The 20,841-nt window shown below is 58.2% G+C and overlaps 8 protein-coding genes across 8 annotated transcripts; 4 read left to right on the top strand and 4 right to left on the bottom strand.

Annotated features, from left to right (window-relative positions):
* Nucleotides 1-65: 65 nt before the first annotated feature.
* Nucleotides 66-1,613, bottom strand: HRG_05836 (major facilitator superfamily domain-containing protein; the record flags this gene model as incomplete). Its single annotated transcript, XM_044864307.1, has 2 exons — nt 66-710; nt 762-1,613. 2 exons carry the CDS (start codon nt 1,611-1,613, stop codon nt 66-68), a joined length of 1,497 nt encoding a protein of 498 aa, XP_044720839.1.
* Nucleotides 1,614-2,053: 440 nt separating this feature from the next.
* On the top strand, nt 2,054-2,645 carry HRG_05835 (redoxin domain-containing protein; the record flags this gene model as incomplete). The annotated part of the gene is made up of 3 exons (XM_044864306.1): nt 2,054-2,177; nt 2,227-2,429; nt 2,484-2,645. The coding sequence occupies 3 exons, from the start codon at nt 2,054-2,056 to the stop codon at nt 2,643-2,645; spliced, it is 489 nt and encodes a 162-aa protein (XP_044720838.1).
* Nucleotides 2,646-3,818: 1,173 nt separating this feature from the next.
* HRG_05834 (retrotransposon nucleocapsid protein) lies at nt 3,819-5,887 on the bottom strand (the record flags this gene model as incomplete). Its single annotated transcript, XM_044864305.1, has 7 exons — nt 3,819-3,885; nt 4,135-4,235; nt 4,314-4,967; nt 5,225-5,288; nt 5,342-5,491; nt 5,571-5,716; nt 5,783-5,887. The coding sequence occupies 7 exons, from the start codon at nt 5,885-5,887 to the stop codon at nt 3,819-3,821; spliced, it is 1,287 nt and encodes a 428-aa protein (XP_044720837.1).
* A 3,102-nt stretch (nt 5,888-8,989) lies between these two features.
* HRG_05833 (uncharacterized protein) lies at nt 8,990-9,490 on the top strand (the record flags this gene model as incomplete). The annotated part of the gene is made up of 1 exon (XM_044864304.1): nt 8,990-9,490. One exon carries the CDS (start codon nt 8,990-8,992, stop codon nt 9,488-9,490), a length of 501 nt encoding a protein of 166 aa, XP_044720836.1.
* A 1,590-nt stretch (nt 9,491-11,080) lies between these two features.
* HRG_05832 (exonuclease domain-containing protein) lies at nt 11,081-11,774 on the top strand (the record flags this gene model as incomplete). The annotated part of the gene is made up of 2 exons (XM_044864303.1): nt 11,081-11,140; nt 11,211-11,774. The coding sequence occupies 2 exons, from the start codon at nt 11,081-11,083 to the stop codon at nt 11,772-11,774; spliced, it is 624 nt and encodes a 207-aa protein (XP_044720835.1).
* Nucleotides 11,775-12,247: 473 nt separating this feature from the next.
* On the top strand, nt 12,248-14,175 carry HRG_05831 (phosphoglucomutase/phosphomannomutase, alpha/beta/alpha domain I; the record flags this gene model as incomplete). The annotated part of the gene is made up of 5 exons (XM_044864302.1): nt 12,248-12,300; nt 12,357-12,454; nt 12,522-12,725; nt 12,791-13,804; nt 13,883-14,175. The coding sequence occupies 5 exons, from the start codon at nt 12,248-12,250 to the stop codon at nt 14,173-14,175; spliced, it is 1,662 nt and encodes a 553-aa protein (XP_044720834.1).
* Nucleotides 14,176-14,709: 534 nt separating this feature from the next.
* Nucleotides 14,710-16,606, bottom strand: HRG_05830 (uncharacterized protein; the record flags this gene model as incomplete). The annotated part of the gene is made up of 9 exons (XM_044864301.1): nt 14,710-14,897; nt 14,981-15,108; nt 15,170-15,281; nt 15,398-15,624; nt 15,679-15,753; nt 15,810-15,889; nt 15,933-16,000; nt 16,064-16,140; nt 16,194-16,606. 9 exons carry the CDS (start codon nt 16,604-16,606, stop codon nt 14,710-14,712), a joined length of 1,368 nt encoding a protein of 455 aa, XP_044720833.1.
* A 1,641-nt stretch (nt 16,607-18,247) lies between these two features.
* HRG_05829 (HMG (high mobility group) box domain-containing protein) lies at nt 18,248-18,703 on the bottom strand (the record flags this gene model as incomplete). Its single annotated transcript, XM_044864300.1, has 3 exons — nt 18,248-18,268; nt 18,327-18,544; nt 18,652-18,703. 3 exons carry the CDS (start codon nt 18,701-18,703, stop codon nt 18,248-18,250), a joined length of 291 nt encoding a protein of 96 aa, XP_044720832.1.
* Nucleotides 18,704-20,841: the final 2,138 nt, after the last annotated feature.

The raw sequence follows: 20,841 nt of genomic DNA, 5'->3' as shown, positions 1-20,841 counted from the left end.
TCTACATATATTCTTGGCAGCCCCTGTGATTGACGACGCAGTTCCGCGGTTCCGAACCCAGCACTCTAATCTCTTGCCAAGGCAGCCCTTCCGCCATCTACAGCCTCGGCAGAAGTTGTCTCCTCGTCGGATCGCGTCGGATCATAAGCCTGGTCCTCTGCTGGCTCGAGAGCGTGCAGCTTCAGGCCGACAAAGAGGAAAAAAAGGCCGAGGTCGTAACCGATGCGCAAGGCTCCCGCAATGACAAAGGCTATCCAGAACCTGTCGGTGCCGGCAAGGAAACCAGTCAGACTAGGGCCGATGGTCGAAGCCAACGTCCTCAACAAGCCCGTAATGCCCATGACGGCCGTCCGCTCCTCGGGCCTGACCGCGGCGGCTATAAAAGCGGCTCTCGGGGCCTGGTCCATGTTGTTGAGGCCGGTGCGGACAAAGAGCAGGGTGATGGTCATGCCCACGCTCTGGGGGATGGGGAACAGCAGCACGGCCGCCGAGGACGGCAGGTGCGTAAAGACCATGGTATTGATGAGGCCGAGGTGACGAGCAAGCGGCGCTGCAAAGATGGTGGATATAGACATGAGTAGGTAGCTGATGGACATGATGTCTCCTCGGTACGACTCGGAAAGGTCGAACTTTCTCGCGAGATAATAGTTTGTCAGGGCGTACGAGACCATGCCGTCGGCCAAGGAGTCTATGGTCAGGAGGATCCATAGCTTGATGACGACAGAGCGAGAGTCTGACGAGATTTGGGCGAGGCGACTCGCCCTCCACATTCGGGCCAAGCGAGACTGAGGCTCCGGCGAGCTCTGGTCGCGTGGGCTTTCCTCGGGTGGTGTAGCCGGGCTCGCAGGTGGCGATCCGTCGGCATTGTGACACTCATTGCTTCCCTCTGCGTTCGGCTCCTCGCCAAGCAGAGGCTCCGAGGCCATGGCATCTTGCTCGGACGACTCGTCGGCCTCGCACCGCTTGCTCATGAGGAGCGTGGAGACAATGGTCAATGCACCCATGGCAACGTAGATGCCGAACATGGCGTGGTAGGCGTTGATGATGGAGCGGCCGTTGAAGCGCAGCAGATAGTCGACTGCGCGGCCGGCAAGCTCGGTGCCGACGGCCGAGCCGAGCGTCGACGTGGTCACATACCAGGACAAGACGTCGGACCGGGTCGAGGGTGTCGTCAGGTGGGAGAGGGTCGACTCCTCGACGGAGCGGAAGGGCCCGAAGTCGCCGCCAGTGGCGCTGACGACGCCGACGACGGCGGCGCCGAGGAGGATCCAGAAGTTTTCAAAGTAGGCAAAGACGGCGCCCGAGAGCACCATGAGCGAGCCCCCCAGCAAGAGGATGCGGCGGCGGCCTATCCGGTCGGCAACCAGAGCCGTGGCCAGGGAGAGGACGACGTCTCCGGCCAGGGTCAAGGTCATGAAGAGGCCAATCCGAAAGTCGGAGAAGCCGAGGGCGGACAGGAAGAGGGCAATGATGAGGGAGATGGCGCCAAAGGCAAACATGCGGCATGTGCGCGAGAAGATGACGAGCCAAGTGTCCGGGCCCGTCGTGTAGACGGACGCGACGCCAAACTCGTGGCACAGCCATTGGACGGGCCTGCGGAGAGCCGAGGCCATTGCGGGCGGTCGAGCTCGACGAGGCGCGAGTGGAGGAGATGCAAGAAACAGTCGAGAAAGTCGGGTGCCGACCAGGCCAAGCATCTTATCTCGCGGCCCGACGCATGGCGACCGGTGATATTCGTCAGTCCGTAGTGTTGAGCATGTCTCAGTTGAGTGAGAGGTGGGAGAGGCGGGAGAAGTGGAAGAGGTGGGAGAAGAAGAGGGGGAGAAAGGGGGGAGGGGGGGGGGGGGAAAAGGGGGGGGGAGTGTGCGAAGTAGGTCTTGGCTGACGGGTGTAAGACTATATAAGACTATTTAAGGGCCGTTACTTCAACGAGCAATGGCGCATCTGTGAGTGCTGAAGAGCAGAGCGGAGTCGAGGCATCAGCATTAAAGAGAAGAGCATCTGGGGAATTGATAAAAAGAAATACACCGTCCTCGTCGCACCACCAGGCGCCATGACCGGGCTCCGCGCTGGAGACAGGTTCCCCGACGGCGTTGCCTTCTCATACATTCCCTACAGCGAGGACAAGAGCTCCATCAACAGCTGTGGCATCCCCGTGACCTACGATGCCTCCAAAGGTGCTGTGCCCTCGGCTAGACGCCACGGCGTTGCTAATCCAAGCCATAGAGTTTGCCGACAAAAAGATAGTCCTCGTGTCCGTCCCCGGCGCTTTCACCGGGACCTGCTCCGAGAAGCATCTCCCCGGCTACATCAGCAGCTTGGCCAAGTTCAAGGGAAAGGGCGTCGACACTGTCGCCGTCATCGCCTATAATGACGCCTATGTCATGAGCGCCTGGGGCAAGGCCAACCAAATCAAGAATGATGATATTGTATGCTGGAACTTGTCGTCGGACCCATCACATGTGCTGATCAAGGCCGAACAGCTCTTCCTGTCCGATACCGACACGGCCTTTTCCAAGAAGCTTGGCTGGCTCAAGGGCGAGCGCACGGCCCGGTATGCCATGGTCATTGACAAGGGCAGCGTCGTGTATGCGGAGAAGGAGCCCGCGCGTGACGTGACCGTCTCTTCTGCCGAGGCTGTGTAAGAGGCTGGCCCGGAGTTTGTTCAACAAGCAGGTGCCTATGTGTTGTCTATCTAGAGCTAAGGAGGAAAGGAAGCTGAACTCGAGGCGTAGCCTCGAGTGCGAGCTTATATTGCCCTTCACGGAATGTTCTCGCAGATTCCGGGTCCGCGGAGCGGGGCCGGTGTTGCCACCGGAGCACGACCCACCGGACCCGGTACAACCGGGTCCACCAGCCGGGCATAGCCCGTGACATTACCCCCCTTCTCCCCTCCGACCAGGTCGGCGTCTGCGGGGTTCTTGCGTTCCTGCCAGCGTCTCGTACCTCTCCCTAGGGCCATCATTGGTCTTGATTGGCCCGTACTTGTCCTCGAATGCCTTCATCGCAATTGTTCCTTGCAACCACTCAACTGGCTCCCAAGTCGGCTCTGCGTAGCCCGTCCATCGCACTAGTGCTTGCCTGAATTCCCCTCGTCCGCGCTTCTTCCATCTCGCGCAGAGGATCTCGTCGACATCCCACAGATCCGCGCCGGTCTCATCTTGTACCGGTGGTGGCTGTGCGTCATCCACCTTTTGGCCAGGAGCCGGATCTTGATGCGCCCTCCGCAAAAGGTCAACATGGAATCGCGGGTAAATTGAACCACGAACATCGAGCTCAACGACGTGCGAACTAATTACCTTCGTGACTGTGTACTTGTGATGCAGCCAGTCGAGCTTCTTGCACGGTCGTGGCGATCTGTAGTTTGCCATCGAGAGCCACACCTTGTCACCAACTTCAAATCGCTCCGCAGGATGTCGCCTTGCGTTGGCAGCCTCTTCTTGTTGTTGCTGTGAGGAGGCCATTACTGCTTGCATGTACTCATTGACCTCCTGCAGGCGACTGAGTAGGCTATCAGCTCTGCTTTCCTCTCTATGCCTCGGTGGCTCTTCCGATTCCTCGACGCTGATGGGATCGACGTGGTAACCATGCTCAGCGAAAAAGGGGCTGATCTTGGTCGCTGCGGATTCACGATTGTTGAGTGCCAGCTGCGCGGCAGAGAGCAGTTCTCCCAGTCGTCCTGCACGTACGACACGTAGGCTCTCAGGTAGGCCTCGATCTCCTGGTTCATTCTCTCTGGCCCTCCGTCCGTCTGAGGATGATAGGCCGTGCTCAATTTCTGCGTGACACCTGCAAGACGGCAGAACCTCTTCCAGAACCTACTTAGCCAGTTGCTCCGCGGTCGCTGACGATGGACCGTGGCATTCCATGAAATCGGTAATGGCACTGGAGAAAACGTTTTGCACACGGCTCAGCTTCCATGTTTCCATCACCTCGAGGTCACAGCCTTTGTCAGTCTGTCCACAATCACCCACAGGTACCTTGCCTTGCTCGGTCCAGTAGGCGGCAGATCTGTGATGAAGTCCATGGACAAATGGCTTCGGGGTCGATCTGGAATCGGAGAGGCTTGAGAAATCCCTTTTCGACTGGCGCCAGATGTGTGCTCTGCCGCAGGTGTCGCAATTGGCTACGTACCGGCGAACCAGCTGGGACTGCCCAGGCCAGTAGAATCGCCGAGCCACAATAGCCAGCGTACCTTCCCTGCCGGGATGACCGGTCGCAACAGAGTCATGCGACTGCTGCACAATGCGGGTTCTCAACTGGTCTTTCTCAGCTTCCTCCTGGTTACCCTCCTCTCCGGATCCACCCGGCACCCAAATACGGTCTCTGAATGTCAGCCTTTTGCCTACGTCGATCGCACATTCTGAAATCTGGATCTTCAGGCCCAGCGAGGGCGGGAAGGCACGCTCGCGATCGCGGACTGCCTTATAGGCTGCCCGGAATATCGAGTCCTTCGCCACCGTTTCGTCCCAGAGTTGCTGCAGGTCCGCTACCTCGAAGACCTTCATCTTCGGCAGGGTGGATGCCTCTGAACAGTCAGAACTCATCGCGTTGATACATGCTCTTGTCGATGATGGAATGGCACTATCCGGTATCAACTGTATCATTCTTCCTTGTTCCCGCTCGTCGTCAATGCCCTGTGGCTTGTCTTGTTCACGGCGGGACAACGCATCAGGCACGACAGCCTCGCTTCCCGGTCGATACTCGAGCTTGAAGTCGAACTGGGACAATTCGGCTGCCCAACGGCTCTGCCGTTCCGTGAGCTTCTGGCGTGTCATGAAATACTCCAGGTTGCGGTGATCGGTAAGGATTGTAAATGGGCCGCAGCTCCTAAGTTCGGCGTTCCAGTTGTCGAGACATCTCATGATGGCAAGCATCTCCTTGTCGTGAATGGGATAGTTGTACTCCGCTGGCGAAAGTCGCTTCGAGAAGAAGGCGCATGAGTGTCGACGTCCATCTGGGCCTTCCTGCGACAGGACGCCTCCCAATGCGTAGCCTGAGCAATCCGTCTCCAAAAGGTCGGGAGGCTCGGGTCCCACTGCTTGAGCACCGGTGACTCGCAAAATCGTCGCTTCAGTTCATGAAACGCCTCGTTCTCCGCCCGCCCCAACAAAAGGCAGTTCCTTTCTTCAGCAGAGCGTCTAGCGGCTGAGTGATCTTAGCGTAGTCGGGGATGAAGATCCTGTAGTAGTTGGCGAAGCAGAAAGCTTCTGACACCCTTCACCGTGGTAGGGCTTCCCATTCGCGGATGGCGCGCTGCTTCTCGGGGTCGCACGCGATTCCCTTCCCTGCATTGACAATGAACCCAAGGTACTTGACCTCTTGTACGGAAAACTCGCACTTCGCTGGGTCTAGATGTAGGCCGGCGTCGGCGAGTGCTTGGAGAACCTTTCGCACCTTGGCCTCATGATCAGCCTTTGAACCACTCGAATAGATCAACACATCGTCTAGGTACGCCGTGACGAAATCGTCCAGCCACTCGCGCAACACGCTGTTCATGTATCGTTGGAACGATGCTGGGGCGCCGCTTAGGCCGAAGGGGGCACACGAGCCACTCGTAGAGCCCGAACCTCGTGCGGAATGCCGTCTTCCATTCGTGCCCGGGGGCCATGCGGATCTTGTGGAAGGCGGCTACGACGTCTAACTTGGTAAACCATTTGGCCTTGGCCAAGTTCTGCAACGTCTCGGCGATGAGTGGCAGCGGGTATCGGTCGCGCTTGGTGATTGCGTTCAGCGCCCGATAGTCACAGCAGAATCGCAGCCCTCCACTTGGCTTCCTCACGAACAGCACCGGCGCTGCGGCCGCCGAGCTACTCGCTCGGATGAACCCTCTATCCAAAAGGTCTTTCAGGGTCTTTCGCAAGACCAACAACTCTTCGCGTGACATGTTGTAGAGCGGTCCCCATGGCAGGGCGGCTCGTTGCCATTCTTGTCAGGCTGCAAGTTTACCTCGTGGTCCACACCTGGCCGGTGTGGCGGCAGCTTCATGGCCTCCTCTGGTGAAAACAGGTTGCGGAACTCTTTCAACACTTCCGCTGGGACCATCTTGCTCGGATCAACTGGCGGCTTCGGTTGAAGCGCTTTTCTATGTCTGCCAAGCTGATCGCTTGTATCGAGAACGCATCGCACGTCTGGCGTCTCTTTGCACGCCGGCACTCTGCCGTGAACACGGCTGCCGACACAAGTCTTGCGCTTCGAATTGCGCGTACTTTGGCGGGCTCTTCCTGCCCCATGAGGCGTATCGTCACGCCTGCTCTTCCGTGGAACACTTGCCGCTTAGCAGCGTCGTACACGACCTGGTTCCTCTCCATCAAGGCCGGCCAAGGAACATATCCTGGCCGAGGCTTGGGACGACGTACGCAAAGATGCGTTCGTCGAAACCGGCGGTCTCCACAACGACAGCCACAACTCCCGGCGACGTGACACTTTCTGAGGACTCCGAGAATCCCCCGATCTCTCGAGGCTTCGAATCAACGAGAGGGATTCGAAACTTCCGGACGACCGCTTCGTCAATCACGGCATAGCAGTCACATCCACTATCGACTAGGACGCGTATAGGATTGCCTCTGTTGAGCCGTGCGTTAACGAGCACGGGTCGACTATTCATACGCGGCTTGAACGCCTCCCAGTCTTGGACATCTGCCTTCGAATGCCCCGGCGCCCGCTTTCGCACCGGGGCTAGTCTTTCCCATCGGCTCGTCATCCCCACTGGATGTTGCGGCCGACTCGAATCGTCATCGCTCGCATCCGGCTGCTTCACCCGGGCGGCTCCTGACCGTTTTCTTCGCTTCGCCAGGAAAGACCAAATGAGCTGGGCATTCCGCGACGAGATGACCCTTCCGGCCGCATCGGTAACAGCGGCGCTCGTTCTTGGGCGCCACATCTGCGTTGCGACGTTTCTTCGGCTCGTGACCTGTACGGTTGACATCTGCCATTTGGTATCTCCGTCTGCGTCGCGGCCTCGACTATCATGGGTTGCACCACCGCTTCGAAGGGCGTTCCTTTTCTCTACACCTTCTAGACCTGAGGACAGCCTTTGAAGAGATCGGACCCATTCCGAGTACGTGGAGCGAGTGGGCGCCGCGTAGACAGTTGCCAGTCGCAACTCCGGACTCAGGGCGCCCTCCAGGTAGCTGATTTTGACTTCTTCCGGCCAGGTGGCGCCGCCGGAATCAGCGAGTTCTTTCTCGAAGCGAGGAGCAGTGTCGCAAAGCTTTCCTTGTCTCTTTGCCTCAGGATCGCAATTTGTCCAGCGCGCGAGTCCTGGCGTTCGGGTCCCCGTAGCACTCTTCCAAATATTGGAGGTACTGGTCCGGATCTGAGTCTCCACCCCTTCCTCCGGCTTCTACATACGCGATCGTCATTTGCTGAGGGGCACCCCCTAGTCGCGCGTAAATGTAGGCGAACTGGTCCGCCTTATTCCCAATTACCCTTCCGTCTACGCGAAGCTTGTTCTTCATCTCGCTCAGCCAAGCGCGAAACTTGGATCGAACGCCCTCGAATCGCGGTGGGTCTGGGAGAGTCGGCCTAGTCTTCCGCAATGATGTGTCGACCAAACGATTCGGTTCATGCAGAGGTTCCGCTCTGCTCTCCGACTCGGTCCCCAAGGGCGTTGGTCTCGAGGTCGTCAGACTGTCTTGCAGCAGTTGAATCTGCTCGCGCGTGGCGTCGCGATCGGCATCGCGGTCGGCACGCAAACTTTGCAACTGTTCAGCCATCTGGCTCATCATCTGCATGAGGAGCTGGGAGGTCCGCTCCGGGGAGCTCCCGTCTGCAAGGGTTGAGTCCATCGGTAGTGAGCTCTAGATATGTAAGAGGCTGGCCCGGAGTTTGTTCAACAAGCAGGTGCCTATGTGTTGTCTATCTAGAGCTAAGGAGAAGGAAGCTGAACTCGAGGCGTAGCCTCGAGTGCGAGCTTATATTGCCCTTCACGGAATGTTCTCGCAGATTCCGGGTCCGCGGAGCGGGGCCGGTGTTGCCACCGGAGCACGACCCACCGGACCCGGTACAACCGGGTCCACCAGCCGGGCATAGCCCGTGACAGGCTGTCCTGGCTCAGCTTTGACGACGAGCGCATGGCTGAGTGGGTGAAGCCCGTGGCTACATGGTGCCTGGCGAAGACATGCCTGCGGTTCCCGTTTGGAAACCGAGTAGGTCATCGTTTTGTCATGGACTCATGTCTGGCCCGGTAGTCGCTGGGTGTCAAAATCAAGAGCCAGTCATCCAGTTTACGCCCGGTTATCATCGGGAAGAGACCTGCTGCTTCGGTCCCGGCGATGCCCTCCTCGGCTGCCAACCAGCGTCCAGTTGTCGTTTGAAGAGCTGTGGCCTCGGTGCACGCAGTTGACTGTTCCGAGCTTGAAGGACGTTGACGACGTGGCGCCATGTTTAGCAACTCTCCAACGTGCAGTGGAATAGAGCCAGGGGGGCATCAAGCCGTCTTGATATACGTGTACGAAGTCGGAGTAAGAAGCCAATCTGGTCACAATTCAGCCGTCTTTATACATGAGGGATGGCGTGAGTGTGCTTACCCCAGACTGTACCCAACAGTACTTGTCGTCGGGATGTGAGTACCGCACCAGCACCGCATCTCCTGGAGTGTCTTCACCTATGCCTGGCCGGGCGGTTACTGTTCTCCGCAACAAATGCGCTCTAGATCTGTCGAAAAGCCGTGGCAGTTGTCAGTTATAAGTACTCTATACGGTAGGTTGGTGTCTAGCATGCCTTCGTATGCACTTACATAGCCTGTGTCTTTCGTGTCTTCAGCTGGGAAGTCCTACATGACCACCTTCCCCATCCCTTTTGCGTCCCGGCGGATCAACAGCGGTCGCGTAACGCGTGAGATACTTCCAACGGAAGAGTATTACACCACCGTGTGTCCCTGGGACGCGGGATGGTCCAAGGGTCTCTCAAGGCGAGTTCCTATCAAGGACTGGGTGTGTATTGAGAATCATGTCCCTCCAGGGCCGCGTGGCTCTTAGTCCGGGAAATGTGGGATGAGGATGTGGTCAAGAGCTCATCCGTCTGGACAAGCATCAAAAAACGGTGGGACCCGGACGTGGACCTCTTTCTCGACGTGATGCCCAAGAACTGGTCGACATCAAAGGAAACGCCAAGCTTAGACCAACTTAGCGACGCAGACTTCCTAGAAAGCCCCGCATCAAGGGCTACGTCAATGAGGTCCCCGTGGTCCCCGTGGTCCCTCGGGAACGTCAATCGGAACCCAAAGAAGGTCAAGGGAGACAAGGAGGCTTTCGACGAGATAAATGTCATCTTTGACAGCATAAAGCAGGATCGAGTAGAGGCGGCGAGGGATCGAGCAGAGGCAGCGACATTGAGGTTGGATGCCGTGAGACACGCAGATCGCCTGCAAGACTATGCCGACCGCTTAACGGCCATTGACCCAGCCGACATCCAGGCAATGATAGACGTCAATATCGCCGCCATTGAACGGGTGGATGCGGCCGTGGTCAGGGTCCGAGAGCAGTGAAGCACTGTCAGGAGCGGACTGTGGTGTGGGAAAAGGAGAATTAGGTAGCCCTGGGCATAAAGAGATAACCAAGGCCGTTTGTAGAACACGCGCACGAGTTATTCCCTTGGCCAAGTCCCCAATCTCGTCGTTCTTTTTCAGCTTTCAGCTGTCAAGGGAAGAAAGCAGTCACAGCTTGATAATACTAGAACATGCTCGATCGAGTTTTGGTATAACCTCCCCTTTGAAATTCATGACGAACAGGGACTGTCGTTGAAGAGTTCGCGCTTCTTCGGCAACATACCAGACTCGGAAGACAATTGTCTGACTTTGATACAGGCGTCTTTCCTTTTCGGGAGTTTTCCTTACGACTGCAGGTTATACAGGACTAGCTTGAGTTTAGCTCAACTATTATGGGCTTTATATACTTTATAATACCAAGTACGAACCACGTCATGTAAGTGGCAGTATATCCTTGAGGCTCTGGTAAGCTGGCCAGCATCTCTCTCACTATTTTTTTGCAACCACAACAAAAGCACCCCGAGGGGCTCGCCCTTTTTCCTGCCTTCTTCATATTAAATAACTTCGAGATTCTACGTCAGAAAGCACCAAGAAGTGCAACATTTTCCCCTGACTTTATCGCCTGCAACTACCAGGGAGACAGCAGCTGCTCATGTTGAAGTACTTGGCAGGGGTGCCAAGTTATAATCAAGGTAAGAAACAAGATGCTATCAGTCTCGCGAATAACGTTGACGACAGTCAAGGGCTCCGGACCCTTGGCCCCCAAGGTGTGCAAAAGGCACTGGACGTACGCCTCCGCGAGTCGAAGCACGCATCGCCGTGCCGCTCTCGGCACCTCTCTAGCTACATATTCAACAAGTCCAAGTTGATGTTTTCTTTCCCTATTCTTCTTGCGGTGAACATGTCAGGCTTGCTACCCGCAGCAAGGGGCACGATGTCCAGGGTGTAGAAGACACCCACGGGGTTGTCGTGGATTTGTCTTCTTCCGCAAGAGTTGACTTGACAAATGACTCAACCCAGCATTTGCAACGCACAAGCTAGCAACTCACGAATTGCATGTTCAGGAGAGTAAAGGGGGTAGTACAAAGCATCGATTGGCCATGGGCGAAGTTGCGGCTCAGCTTGTAGACTCCAGTGTTCAGTGTGAGTTCGAGGTGGATTCCATGGCTCACGAATCTTTCCGTGGCCCCAGGAGATCCGTGCTTGGTCATGCCGCGGATCTGATGCGGCAGGATTGGATCTTGGTCGGTATGTTTGGATCGATTATCCCGTCACTCATGGCCCTTTATAGCCCAGCAGATCGAATTGTGGTGGGCCATATACAGTCCAAGCCAGGTGCTTGTGCTGGATATTATATATATATATATATGTGTGTGTGTGTATGTGTGTCTCGTCGCACATGTCAGACAGGAAGAGATACTCGAAGTCCTTCTTCGCCGGACCGATGTGCTGTCGTAGTTGATGTCAGGAGAGGCATTGGCGTTTTTCTCCCAAGTAATATCGACCTACCCTGAAGCCCCCACTGTCCCGGCAAACTCACTTTTCTCCCTACTCGCATCATCAACGCTGCATCACTCAAACGCCATCATTATGCCGGCCAACGCGAGCGGCAGCCCGGGCGACGATGCGCTCGTCTGGATCGACTGCGAGGCAAGTATCCCTGCGCCATGTCCATGCAGGCAAGGAAAAGAAAAGAAAAACTGACATGTCCGAGGGCCAGATGACGGGCCTCGACCCCGACACGGACGAAATCATGGAAATATACTGCATCGTCACGACAGGCAACCTCGAAGTCGTCGACGCCGAGGGCTTCCACGCCGTCGTTCACTGGCCGCAGTGGCGCCTCGACCGCATGGACGCGTGGTGCACCTCGACGCACGCGCGCTCCGGGCTGACGGCGGCGGTGCTGGCCTCGACGACGACGCCGGCGCAGGCGGCCGACGGGCTCTACCGCTACGTGACGGGCCTGGTGCCGGAGCCGCGAAGGGCGCTGCTGGCCGGCAACAGCGTGCACGCCGACCGCGCGTTCCTGCGCCGCGGGCCGTACGCCGCCGTCGTCGACCACCTGCACTACCGCCTGCTCGACGTCAGCGCCATCAAGGAGGCGGCGCGGCGGTGGAGCCCGCCGGGCCTGCTGGACGCTGCTCCGCGCAAGAGGGGCAGCCACGTGGCGAGGGACGACATTCTCGAGAGCATCGCCGAGGCCAGGTTCTACCGCGACGCCATCTTTCGTCCCTCGTCTGGGTCCCGAGAGGCTCCGGGTAAGGGGATGTCGGCGTCATGAGTGGTGCGATGGCCTGTGGATTGTATGCTCGGCAAATGACTTGACGATGCTCCGTAACGTAACCGCCGCTGGCTGGCCGTGCAAGACAGAGGGAGAGGAAAGAGACTCCAAAACTTGCCACTTCTGCAGCGCACGCGTCTGAATGTAGGCCTACGGAGTATCCGTATGTCCATGCAAGATGCACCTCGAGATCAGGGCCAGAGGCGGGGCAAAAGATGCACGGCAATACATCATAATTACCCCGCCATAGAAAGCTGTGGCATTGATGATCAGAGCTTCCCCTCTCACCCTGCCAATGATCCCTGCTTCTCTCCCCCAACGAGAACAAAAAAGCTCCTGTTGCCTCTCTTCCAGCCTTTTAATCAACCATAGTATTCCTCCTCCCCTTCCTCCCCCTCCTCCTCCTCCTCCTTCACTCATTGCCCGCTCTCCCGCTCTTCGTCTCCTCCTCCTCCACCGAGAACGCAGCAGCCATGGAGATCAAGACTATCGACTTCAAGCCCTTTCAGGACCAAAAGCCCGGCACGTACGTCACGGCATCCTCTCCCCCTCTCAATCCACGAACTGACGCACCCCGTCCAGCTCCGGTCTCCGCAAAAAGGTCACCGTCTTCCAGCAGCCACACTACAGCGAGTCCTTTGTCGCCAGCATCCTCCTCTCCATCCCCGAGGGCGTCAAGGGTGCGTACGCCTGAGCTCTCGCTACAACAACTGCAAAGACGCAAGCGCGCTGACCCCCGGCCCTCAGACTCATTCCTCGTCATCGGCGGCGATGGCCGCTACTGGAACCCAGAGGTGATTCAGCTCATCGCCAAGATGGGCGCCGCCTATGGCGTGAAGAAGCTCCTCATCGGCCAAAACGGCATCCTCTCCACCCCCGCCGCCAGCCACGTCATTCGGCTGCGAAAGGCAACCGGCGGCATCCTCCTCACTGCGAGCCACAACCCCGGCGGTATGTCGTCCACGTCTCTCACAAGGGCCCCCCTCCAAAGTAACCACCTCCCCCTCTACCGCCAGGCCCCCAGAATGACTTCGGCATCAAGTACAACCTCGCCAACGGTGGCCCCGCCCCCGAGTCCGTCACCAACAACATCTACGAGGCCTCAAAAACCTTGACCTCGTACAAGCTCGCCTCCATCCCCGACGTCGACATCTCCGCCGTCGGCGCAAAGACGTACGGCGCCCTCGAGGTCGAGGTCATTGACAGCACCGCCGACTACGTCGCCATGCTCAAGGACATCTTCGACTTTGCCACCATCAAGCGCTTCTTCTCCGCCCACCCCGACTTCAAGGTCCTCTTCGACGGCCTGCACGGTGTCACGGGCCCCTACGGCAAGGCCATCTTTCAAGAGGAGCTCGGCCTCGCCGGGGCCACGCAAAACTGCGAGCCCAGCCCCGACTTCAACGGCGGCCACCCGGACCCCAACCTGACCTATGCCCACTCCCTCGTCGAGGCAGTCGACAGCAAGGACATTCCCTTTGGCGCCGCCTCGGACGGCGACGGCGACCGCAACATGATTTACGGCGCCAATGCCTTCGTCTCCCCCGGCGACTCCCTCGCCATCATCGCCCACCACGCCAAGCTCATCCCCTACTTCCGGAAGAAGGGCGTCAACGGCCTCGCCCGATCCATGCCCACCTCGGGCGCCGTCGACCTCGTCGCCAAGGCCCAGAAGCTCGACTGCTACGAGGTCCCCACCGGCTGGAAGTTTTTCTGCGCCCTCTTCGACGCAAACAAGCTCTCCATCTGCGGCGAGGAGAGCTTCGGCACCGGCAGCGACCACATCCGCGAAAAGGACGGCCTCTGGGCCATTGTCGCCTGGCTCAACATCATCGCCGCGCTTGGCGTCCAGAACCCCGGCGTGGCGCCCTCGATTAAGCAGATCCAAAAGGACTTTTGGACCCAGTACGGCCGCACCTTTTTCACCCGCTACGACTACGAGGACGTCGACTCGGATGGCGCCAACAAGGTGGTTGGAGAGCTCAAGAACCTAGTCGCCGACCCGGGCTTTGTCGGCAGCAAGATTGGAGGTACTGCCCCTGCATGATGCCTGTTCTGTGTCGGTTGTCGCACCAGAACGACGACTGAAGCAACTAACGAGAATTCAGAGCGCACCGTCACCAGGGCGGGCAACTTTTCCTACACGGACCTCGATGGCTCCGTCGCCTCTAACCAGGGCCTCTACGCCTGCTTCTCCTCCGGCAGCCGCGTCGTCGTCCGCCTCTCCGGCACCGGCTCCTCTGGCGCCACCATCCGGCTCTACATTGAGCAGCACAGCAGCGACCCGTCGACGTACGACATGGACGCCCAAGACTTCCTCAAGGCAGAGGTCAAGTTCGCCACGGAACTGCTCAAGTTCAAGCAGCACGTTGGCCGCGACGAGCCCGACGTCAGGACCTGAGTGGTCGCGTGGCCCAGCAGGGAGGGGAGGGAGCGTGGAAAGGAAGGAGGTGGACATTCACGCATTCATCATCTTGACCTCAGCGCAAGCATCATCGCCGCCCTGACGTCGTGTCAATACTCTTTGTAATGCCTCGTAAACGAATAACGAGAAAATTACACCACGCGCCTGAAATGAATGGAGGACTCGCTTTCAAATCACGATTTCAACGCTCGAGCAATCAGGTCATGGACATTCTACCTTGCAGACCCTGTTTCGACGTGGTCCAATCCGTATGACATGTGTGAGAGATGAAGTCTGCGCTGAGCCCTTGGACGGGGCCGATGCACGATTCATCAGGGCACATCACGCGCTCACATTCACACCGCCCGCCTACGCCGCCACTGCAGCCGACGCGAATAAGTAAAAGACATGTACGAAGCGGCGAGCATCTACACCGGCCAGTCAGCTCCAAGTCGAGACACATATAAGAGGCAAGAGCTACACAGGAAGACGCCAAGAAACAAGACAAACTATAACCAGAGGTTGAGAACATCAGCAGCGTCCAAGATCTCGCTCACCTTCGTCGCTGAAGAACCTAATCTCAAAGGCCCCAGCAGGCCCTCGGCGCTGATTCTGCTGCCGGTACTGATGACAGAAAACGTAGAGCTGCACGTCGGCCAGGCAGACCCTGTGGCGCGAGATGCGCTTGAGCCAGGTGGGCGAGGCAGACTGATGCGTTACTTTTGTTGCCAAGAGTCAGAATTCTCCTGTGCCGTGTTGGCCGGGGAGGACTTCGCCATCGCTCCGGGAAAGGGGGACAAACCAAAGGCGGTCCAGACGGGGCAGCCGTGCAGCTCCCCGTCCCAAACAGCAGCGTGGAGGCGGAGGCCCCCAGTTGGGCGGTCCCGGAACACCATGAGACAATGGTTAAAGCCGTCATCGTCGATGCACCTTCCAATGACACGGGTCAGCGAGATGTTCCTGGGAGGGTTGTCACTCGCGGACAACTTACGCCTGGAAGAGTGCTTCCTCGCCCCAAAGCTCGTATTCTTCAGGACTGAGACTGATAGTCAGGCGGTTGCGGGCCTTCAAAGAGATAAACGTAGAGTGCATGAGTACGAGATCTGGCCAGAGGCGTATCAGCCATGGTCCCCTTGAGCAGAGTCCAGCTCCTCACGGCCCGTCCGCAAGTCGAAGCAGGCCATCCAAAGAGTCCCCACTGGGAAACACGACGACTTACCTTCCCATGTCATGAAACAGAGAACGGCCCAAACTTTCGAGTGGCCTTCTGTGCGGCTCCATCGCTTGAACTGTAGAGAGCTTTCCCTCCGCTTGACGCAGAGCTCATGGGCACCGCGCACTGAGAACCAGGGGTTTCCATTTTCAAGGATTCTCAACGACAAGTAGGGCGAGTTATCCCTCCCGCTCAGGTATACAGTCAAAGATATCCCATCGTCATTGAACGATCTGCCATTGTCAGGGGATGATTCATAGAAACCTGTGCCGGGGAGCTGGCTATACCTTCGGAACAGGGTCTTGCAGTGTATTGGGATGTCGAGATGACCCCAGGGACGATGGGGACCCAAAGACTTGGACCTGCGAGTGCAAATCAGCCCCGCGCCACTCTGCGGCAGGTCGCATCGGGAACGTACAGACATCGACGCTCGAGAGCAGTCCGAGACGGCAAGGGGAGAGAGAAGATGTGCTCTGCCCAGTGTGATGTCTGCGTCATCTTGTGAGGAACACGCGAGGCCAAGGTTGGCTTAGAAACGTACGGGGTCCACGTCATAAAGTGGCAATGTGTTGTAGCGGACAAGAGGTCCAGCTTGTATCGAAGGCGGCGCTTCGCGATCCACCTGCAGTCAGCATGGTCTGTTGTCGAGCACGAGGGGTCCCGTTGGCTCACGTATGCTTCTTGCTTCACGAAGCTGCATGATCTGAAGACGAAGCTTCTCCATCATGTTCAGGTCGAAATTCGGCGACCTAGACCTCGCACGTCAGAGCCATGACTGAGTCACAACGGGAGAGACAGCTACCGAATCAACAAGGCCCGCACTAAGCTCAGATGTTGGTTGTAAACGATGAACCGCCCAGGCAAGGGGAGACCTCCCGCCTCGTTGGTCATCTTGTGATACATGTTCCGCCATCGGCTGGCCCTTGGCCGCGTCCGGTCGCCGTAGTATGCAGCAATGTCCCTCAGAGACCGTGAGAGACATGGCAGGACAATGTTGAGAGGTTCTAGTATCAGCGGAACACGGTCTTGGTGTATCTGGGAAAGGTCTGCCAGCTCGCGGAGGATCCGGCTGCCGGCTCTGACCTCCTCAATGACTGTTTTCAAATGAGGGTCGCTGGTGTCGTTGAGAGCAAGACACAACCCCTCGAGCAGGCACGAGACGAAGTCAGATCTCTCTGCCTCGAGGCAGCAGCCCCGAAGCAGGTGCATGTCCATGGCGTTACGTACACGGGGCTGCACAGCACCCAGCTCAGCCCAGACCTGCGTCCTCAAGGGGTCCGGCCCGGCAACAACTGCTCAATGGATGACGGATCTGTTGCGCGCCCATGGTCCCCTGTCCAGCAGGTCCCGCGGCGCCTATGCGGCGCAATGATTGAGACGGCCCGGGGTGGCCGTGACCTGTCCACAGCTTTCAATGCAGTCAATTGTCGAGGTTATATCAAAATTCGGACAAGCTTTTCTGGGAAAGGAACGAAGCGGCATGGTTGAGGATGGTCGCCTGGTCTCCTCGAGGTGATGAGTGAGATGGGCCAACGACGGCAACGAAGGGCGGGGGGGGACGCGAGACTAAAGTCTGCAGCGGCTCTGCTTGAGAAGGGTCCGGAGCCAACTGCAGGCGGCGTTCGCCGACAGCGCAGATTCCGTATAATTATTTGACGAGCACAAAGGCGCATGACAGCCAGTTTGTGTGAGGGCGACTGTGCCAGCTGCCTCTGGCCTCGGGCGTGTCCACAGAGTATCGCGTGCAGTCAGGAATGATGAGAGTTGCATTGTGCAATGCAAGACCGCAAGATGCTGCTAATCAAAGGCTGGCCGTCGAGATGGAGCCGACCATGTCTCGTGGCAGCCCAACTGGTCTGCTCTCCCGTACCATCTGCGCATCCCATCCCGGGCCAGGCGGCGGCAGGAGCTTGTCACAGACTGCCACGATAGCAAGCGTCTGTCGCCTTGGCTGGGCACCCGAGCGGCTGATGCATGGGGGTTGGGGGGGTGTGGGCAAGCTGGTGAGAGCCGACTGGGGACTTGCATGATGCATCTGATGCTGCAACAGCAACGATCATGGTTGTTCAGTCCGGGCATGGGCCGTTCAAACTGTGGCCCTCGTCTCCGCCGTCCCATGCCTGGACAGGATGGGCAGTAGGCTCCGAGGACTGGTGTCCGGGAAGCGGCTCTGATTGGGTGCCTCGAAGGCGACCAGGGCACCGCGTTTGCACGCTGCGGCAGAGGCGGCGGCCAAGGGCCATGTCGGTGACAGACAGAACTCGGTGTTCGCAGGGAATCTCATTGGTCTTTGGCGACGGTTCATGGTCTCAGCGGGGAGTGCGGTCGGAATATCAGGCGGGCGGCGGTACAAGCTACTTCTTCTTGGTTCACTTTGCACGGCCTCGGGCGTCACATGCCTCGTCACCTGCTGGCTGCTGCTCCGCCAGATACAAAAAGGCCAGCGAAGCCCCTGGTTGGACAGTCAGACGTGGTTTCGACTTGGAACTTTTCCAGTCATGCACCACTTCACAATGCTCGTCGACAACTTCACCAGCGTCAAGCACGAGCAGATACGGCGACAAAAAGTATGAGCACGAAGCTTCTAGAAGTTGTACAGTGTGCTCGCATTCATGTCTCGTGGCGTTAGCATGACCGTGATGGAGGTGCTCACGAGCATGAGCAATAGGGGATGGCCTGCAGCTCAGTCGGCCGCCATCCAGATCGCGAAACCATTGAGACCCAGTTCCATTCATTTCCGGCACCTAAAAAGCAAAAGCGCGCGCCCCGTCCCGCAGTCATACAACACCACCCGGCCCAAAATACAAGGGGACACCCGAAAGAAAAGGAAAAGACGACCCGAGGTCAAGCGCCAGCCTACGATGACTCTTCTTCAGCCTATCGAGCCCGTTAGCCAGCCGTTGCATTCTCAGTGAGCAGCGCCGGGCGTGCCTACGTTGTAAGCTTGCTTCTCGTCCTCATATCGCTTCTTGTCGGCAGCGGCCTTGGCCTCGTAGGGCGCGCGCTGCTTGTCGTTGAGGGCCTTCCATCGCTCACCCAGGAGCTTGCCGACCTGGCCAAAGGAGATGCCGGGGTTTTCCTCACGCACGTTCTCGCGTTGCTCGTTGGCGAAGAACATGTAGGCGGAGAGACCACGCTTGGGGGCGTTGGGGTCTGCAGGGCGGTCAGTTGCATGAACTCGAGCGAATGGCTCAAGATGCCGCAGCATGGGGTCCCCGAGACGCGCAGCCGTGTCAAAGCAGGTCATCAAGTCGACTTACCCTTCTTGGCACGCTTCTTGCCATTGCGCTTGGGAGCTGCGGTCTTAGGCATTTTGAATGTGTGGTGGTTTTTGTGTGGAGGTAACGAAAATGGGTTGACTGCGATGAGCGTTAGTCTTTGGGGCACAGAGGTGGTAGCGTGAGTGGTGTGGTGCATGTCGTGTCTGAGGCGGAGAGCTGGGAAGACGTGTGGTGGCGGCTGGGCGACGCGCCAGGGATGAGGCGCGTGCTGCAGAGTGAAGACGCGGGGGCTTTCAAGGTGAACGACAAGCCTGGCGTCTAAGTGGCAGGCCGTCATGAGAGGGTAGGTTTGAGGCGCAAAGGCAATTGGGCCCGCGCGAAGCCCCGGGTGCCCAAGATGAAGGAGGAAAATGGTGCTGAGTACTTGTCACATACCTCGACGTGATCTTTCAACCAGGCGACGGCGATGCGGATGCTGTCGTCTGTGACGTCGCGAAAGCTGGTCAGCGCGATGATGATGGCAGAAACGGGTGAGGAAAGCCGTTTGGGGGAACAAGGACGAGCAGCCACCGGGTGGTCAAGTGAGTGCACCACGATGCACGACGCGTAGGGTTCTGGATGACAGAAAAGGCTCCCCGGCAGAGGCGACAGGAAAAAAGGGCCGGAGCCACGAGGGCTACAGAGAGTGCAATGCCAGGCGTACACTCGAGATGGGCGCAAGGCCAAGGGAAGCGGGTGACTTTGGATTTGCGGCGATGCAGAGCGAAAAATAAGGTACTCACCTGAGGCGCGTGTGCGTTGTGTTGCGGAGTGGACTCTGTCTGGGTGACGATTTTGTAGGGGAGGATTTGGGAGGGAGATTTTGTATGGGAGAAGAGAGAGAGGGGGGAGCGCAGTATGGGGGGAGGGCCAAGCAGCCTTTTTACTATGGCGACTGATTGCGGGCGCGAAAGCGGGTGCGCGTGCGTGTGAGCGACTGACTGACTGTGTGTGTGCGTGTGTGTGCGCGGGTGCGTGGGTGGGTGGAGGAACGCGGCCGGCCACCGCCCCAGCCAAGGTACCTCGACACCGTGCTCGCTGCCGTACTGTACAAGGCGCCCCCCAGCTACCACCACACCTCGAGCGCACACACTTCGGCGAGGTACCCGGCCGCAGGGGGAAAGACGCAGGCGAAGCAGGTACCCTCGCCCTAGCCAGCTACCAGCACTGGCTCGGGAGAGCGCTGCTGCTGGGCGGGCGCTGCTGGTAGCTCTTGCCTGCTGCCGCGCGCCACAGTACATGCCGGTACGCATTGAGGGGGTGCTGGGCTGCGTACCTCGTTGCCATGCCTCAGTCCCATACCCATGGTGCTGAGGTACTAGGAGGGCCACTTTGGCTGCCTCTTGTACCCTGCCGGCCGGATCGAATATTTTGTGTATGACCGAGCTGTGTTTACGGACGACGGCGGACAAGGCTTCCTCCTGTCGGTACCTGCTTCTTCTGTGTATTCACCGTGCCCGCCCAGGTACCGGGTACTCGAGGAAGTCGGCGCACACAGCACAGTAAGTAAAACAGTGAGGCAAGGCGTGCGGTAGGAAGTAATGCGCTCCCCGCACCTGTCTCCCTCTCTTTCCCCCTCCCTCTCTTTTCTTCCCGCCGCTTCTTCAATCCTCCCTCATAAAATAGGCAGAAGGAACAGGTCGTGTAGTGTAGAAGCTGAGCCCTGTGTACATCCCGTGTATCCGCCCGCTCCTTTCTCGCTCCTTGTTTCCCTCGAGAGCCTCTCCCTCTCCCTTCCGTTTGCCCGAGCCTCTCCCCCCTGTATGCGTAGAAGGCCAGTGAGTGGAAAACGATCCGTGTTTGCTGGCCTGGAAGGAGGGGACTGCGACGCTACCAGTCCGCCCTGCGCGGTTTCCTCTGCTGCAGCGTGGCGCGAGACGTGTTGTTGCTCGGCACTGTATAGGTACGCGCTCCCCACTTGAGGTCCTGCTTAAGTAGAGTACAAGCCCAATATCCTATGAGTCAAGCAGCTGGATCCGCACTGTATGCAAGTCTCGTTTGCACACCTGCACACCCATCTCGGAGGCACCTGCCCTCCTGGAGTCGTAGGGGACAGACATCCGGTACTCGGGTAGGTACCCAGAGATGCCGCTGCTGCACTGAGACGGGCCAGTTTGGGGCTCCGCCTCGTGGAGGGGCATAGGCATTGGTCCTCACCTCCAACAAAAGCCGCACTGGCACTGGGCCCTC

The sequence above is a fragment of the Hirsutella rhossiliensis genome (genome assembly GCF_020360975.1).
Source record: "Hirsutella rhossiliensis strain HR02 chromosome Unknown scaffold00005, whole genome shotgun sequence".
In the NCBI taxonomy this organism is placed as follows: Eukaryota; Fungi; Ascomycota; class Sordariomycetes; order Hypocreales; family Ophiocordycipitaceae; genus Hirsutella; species Hirsutella rhossiliensis.
This window is presented reverse-complemented; position numbering and strand designations above follow the sequence as displayed.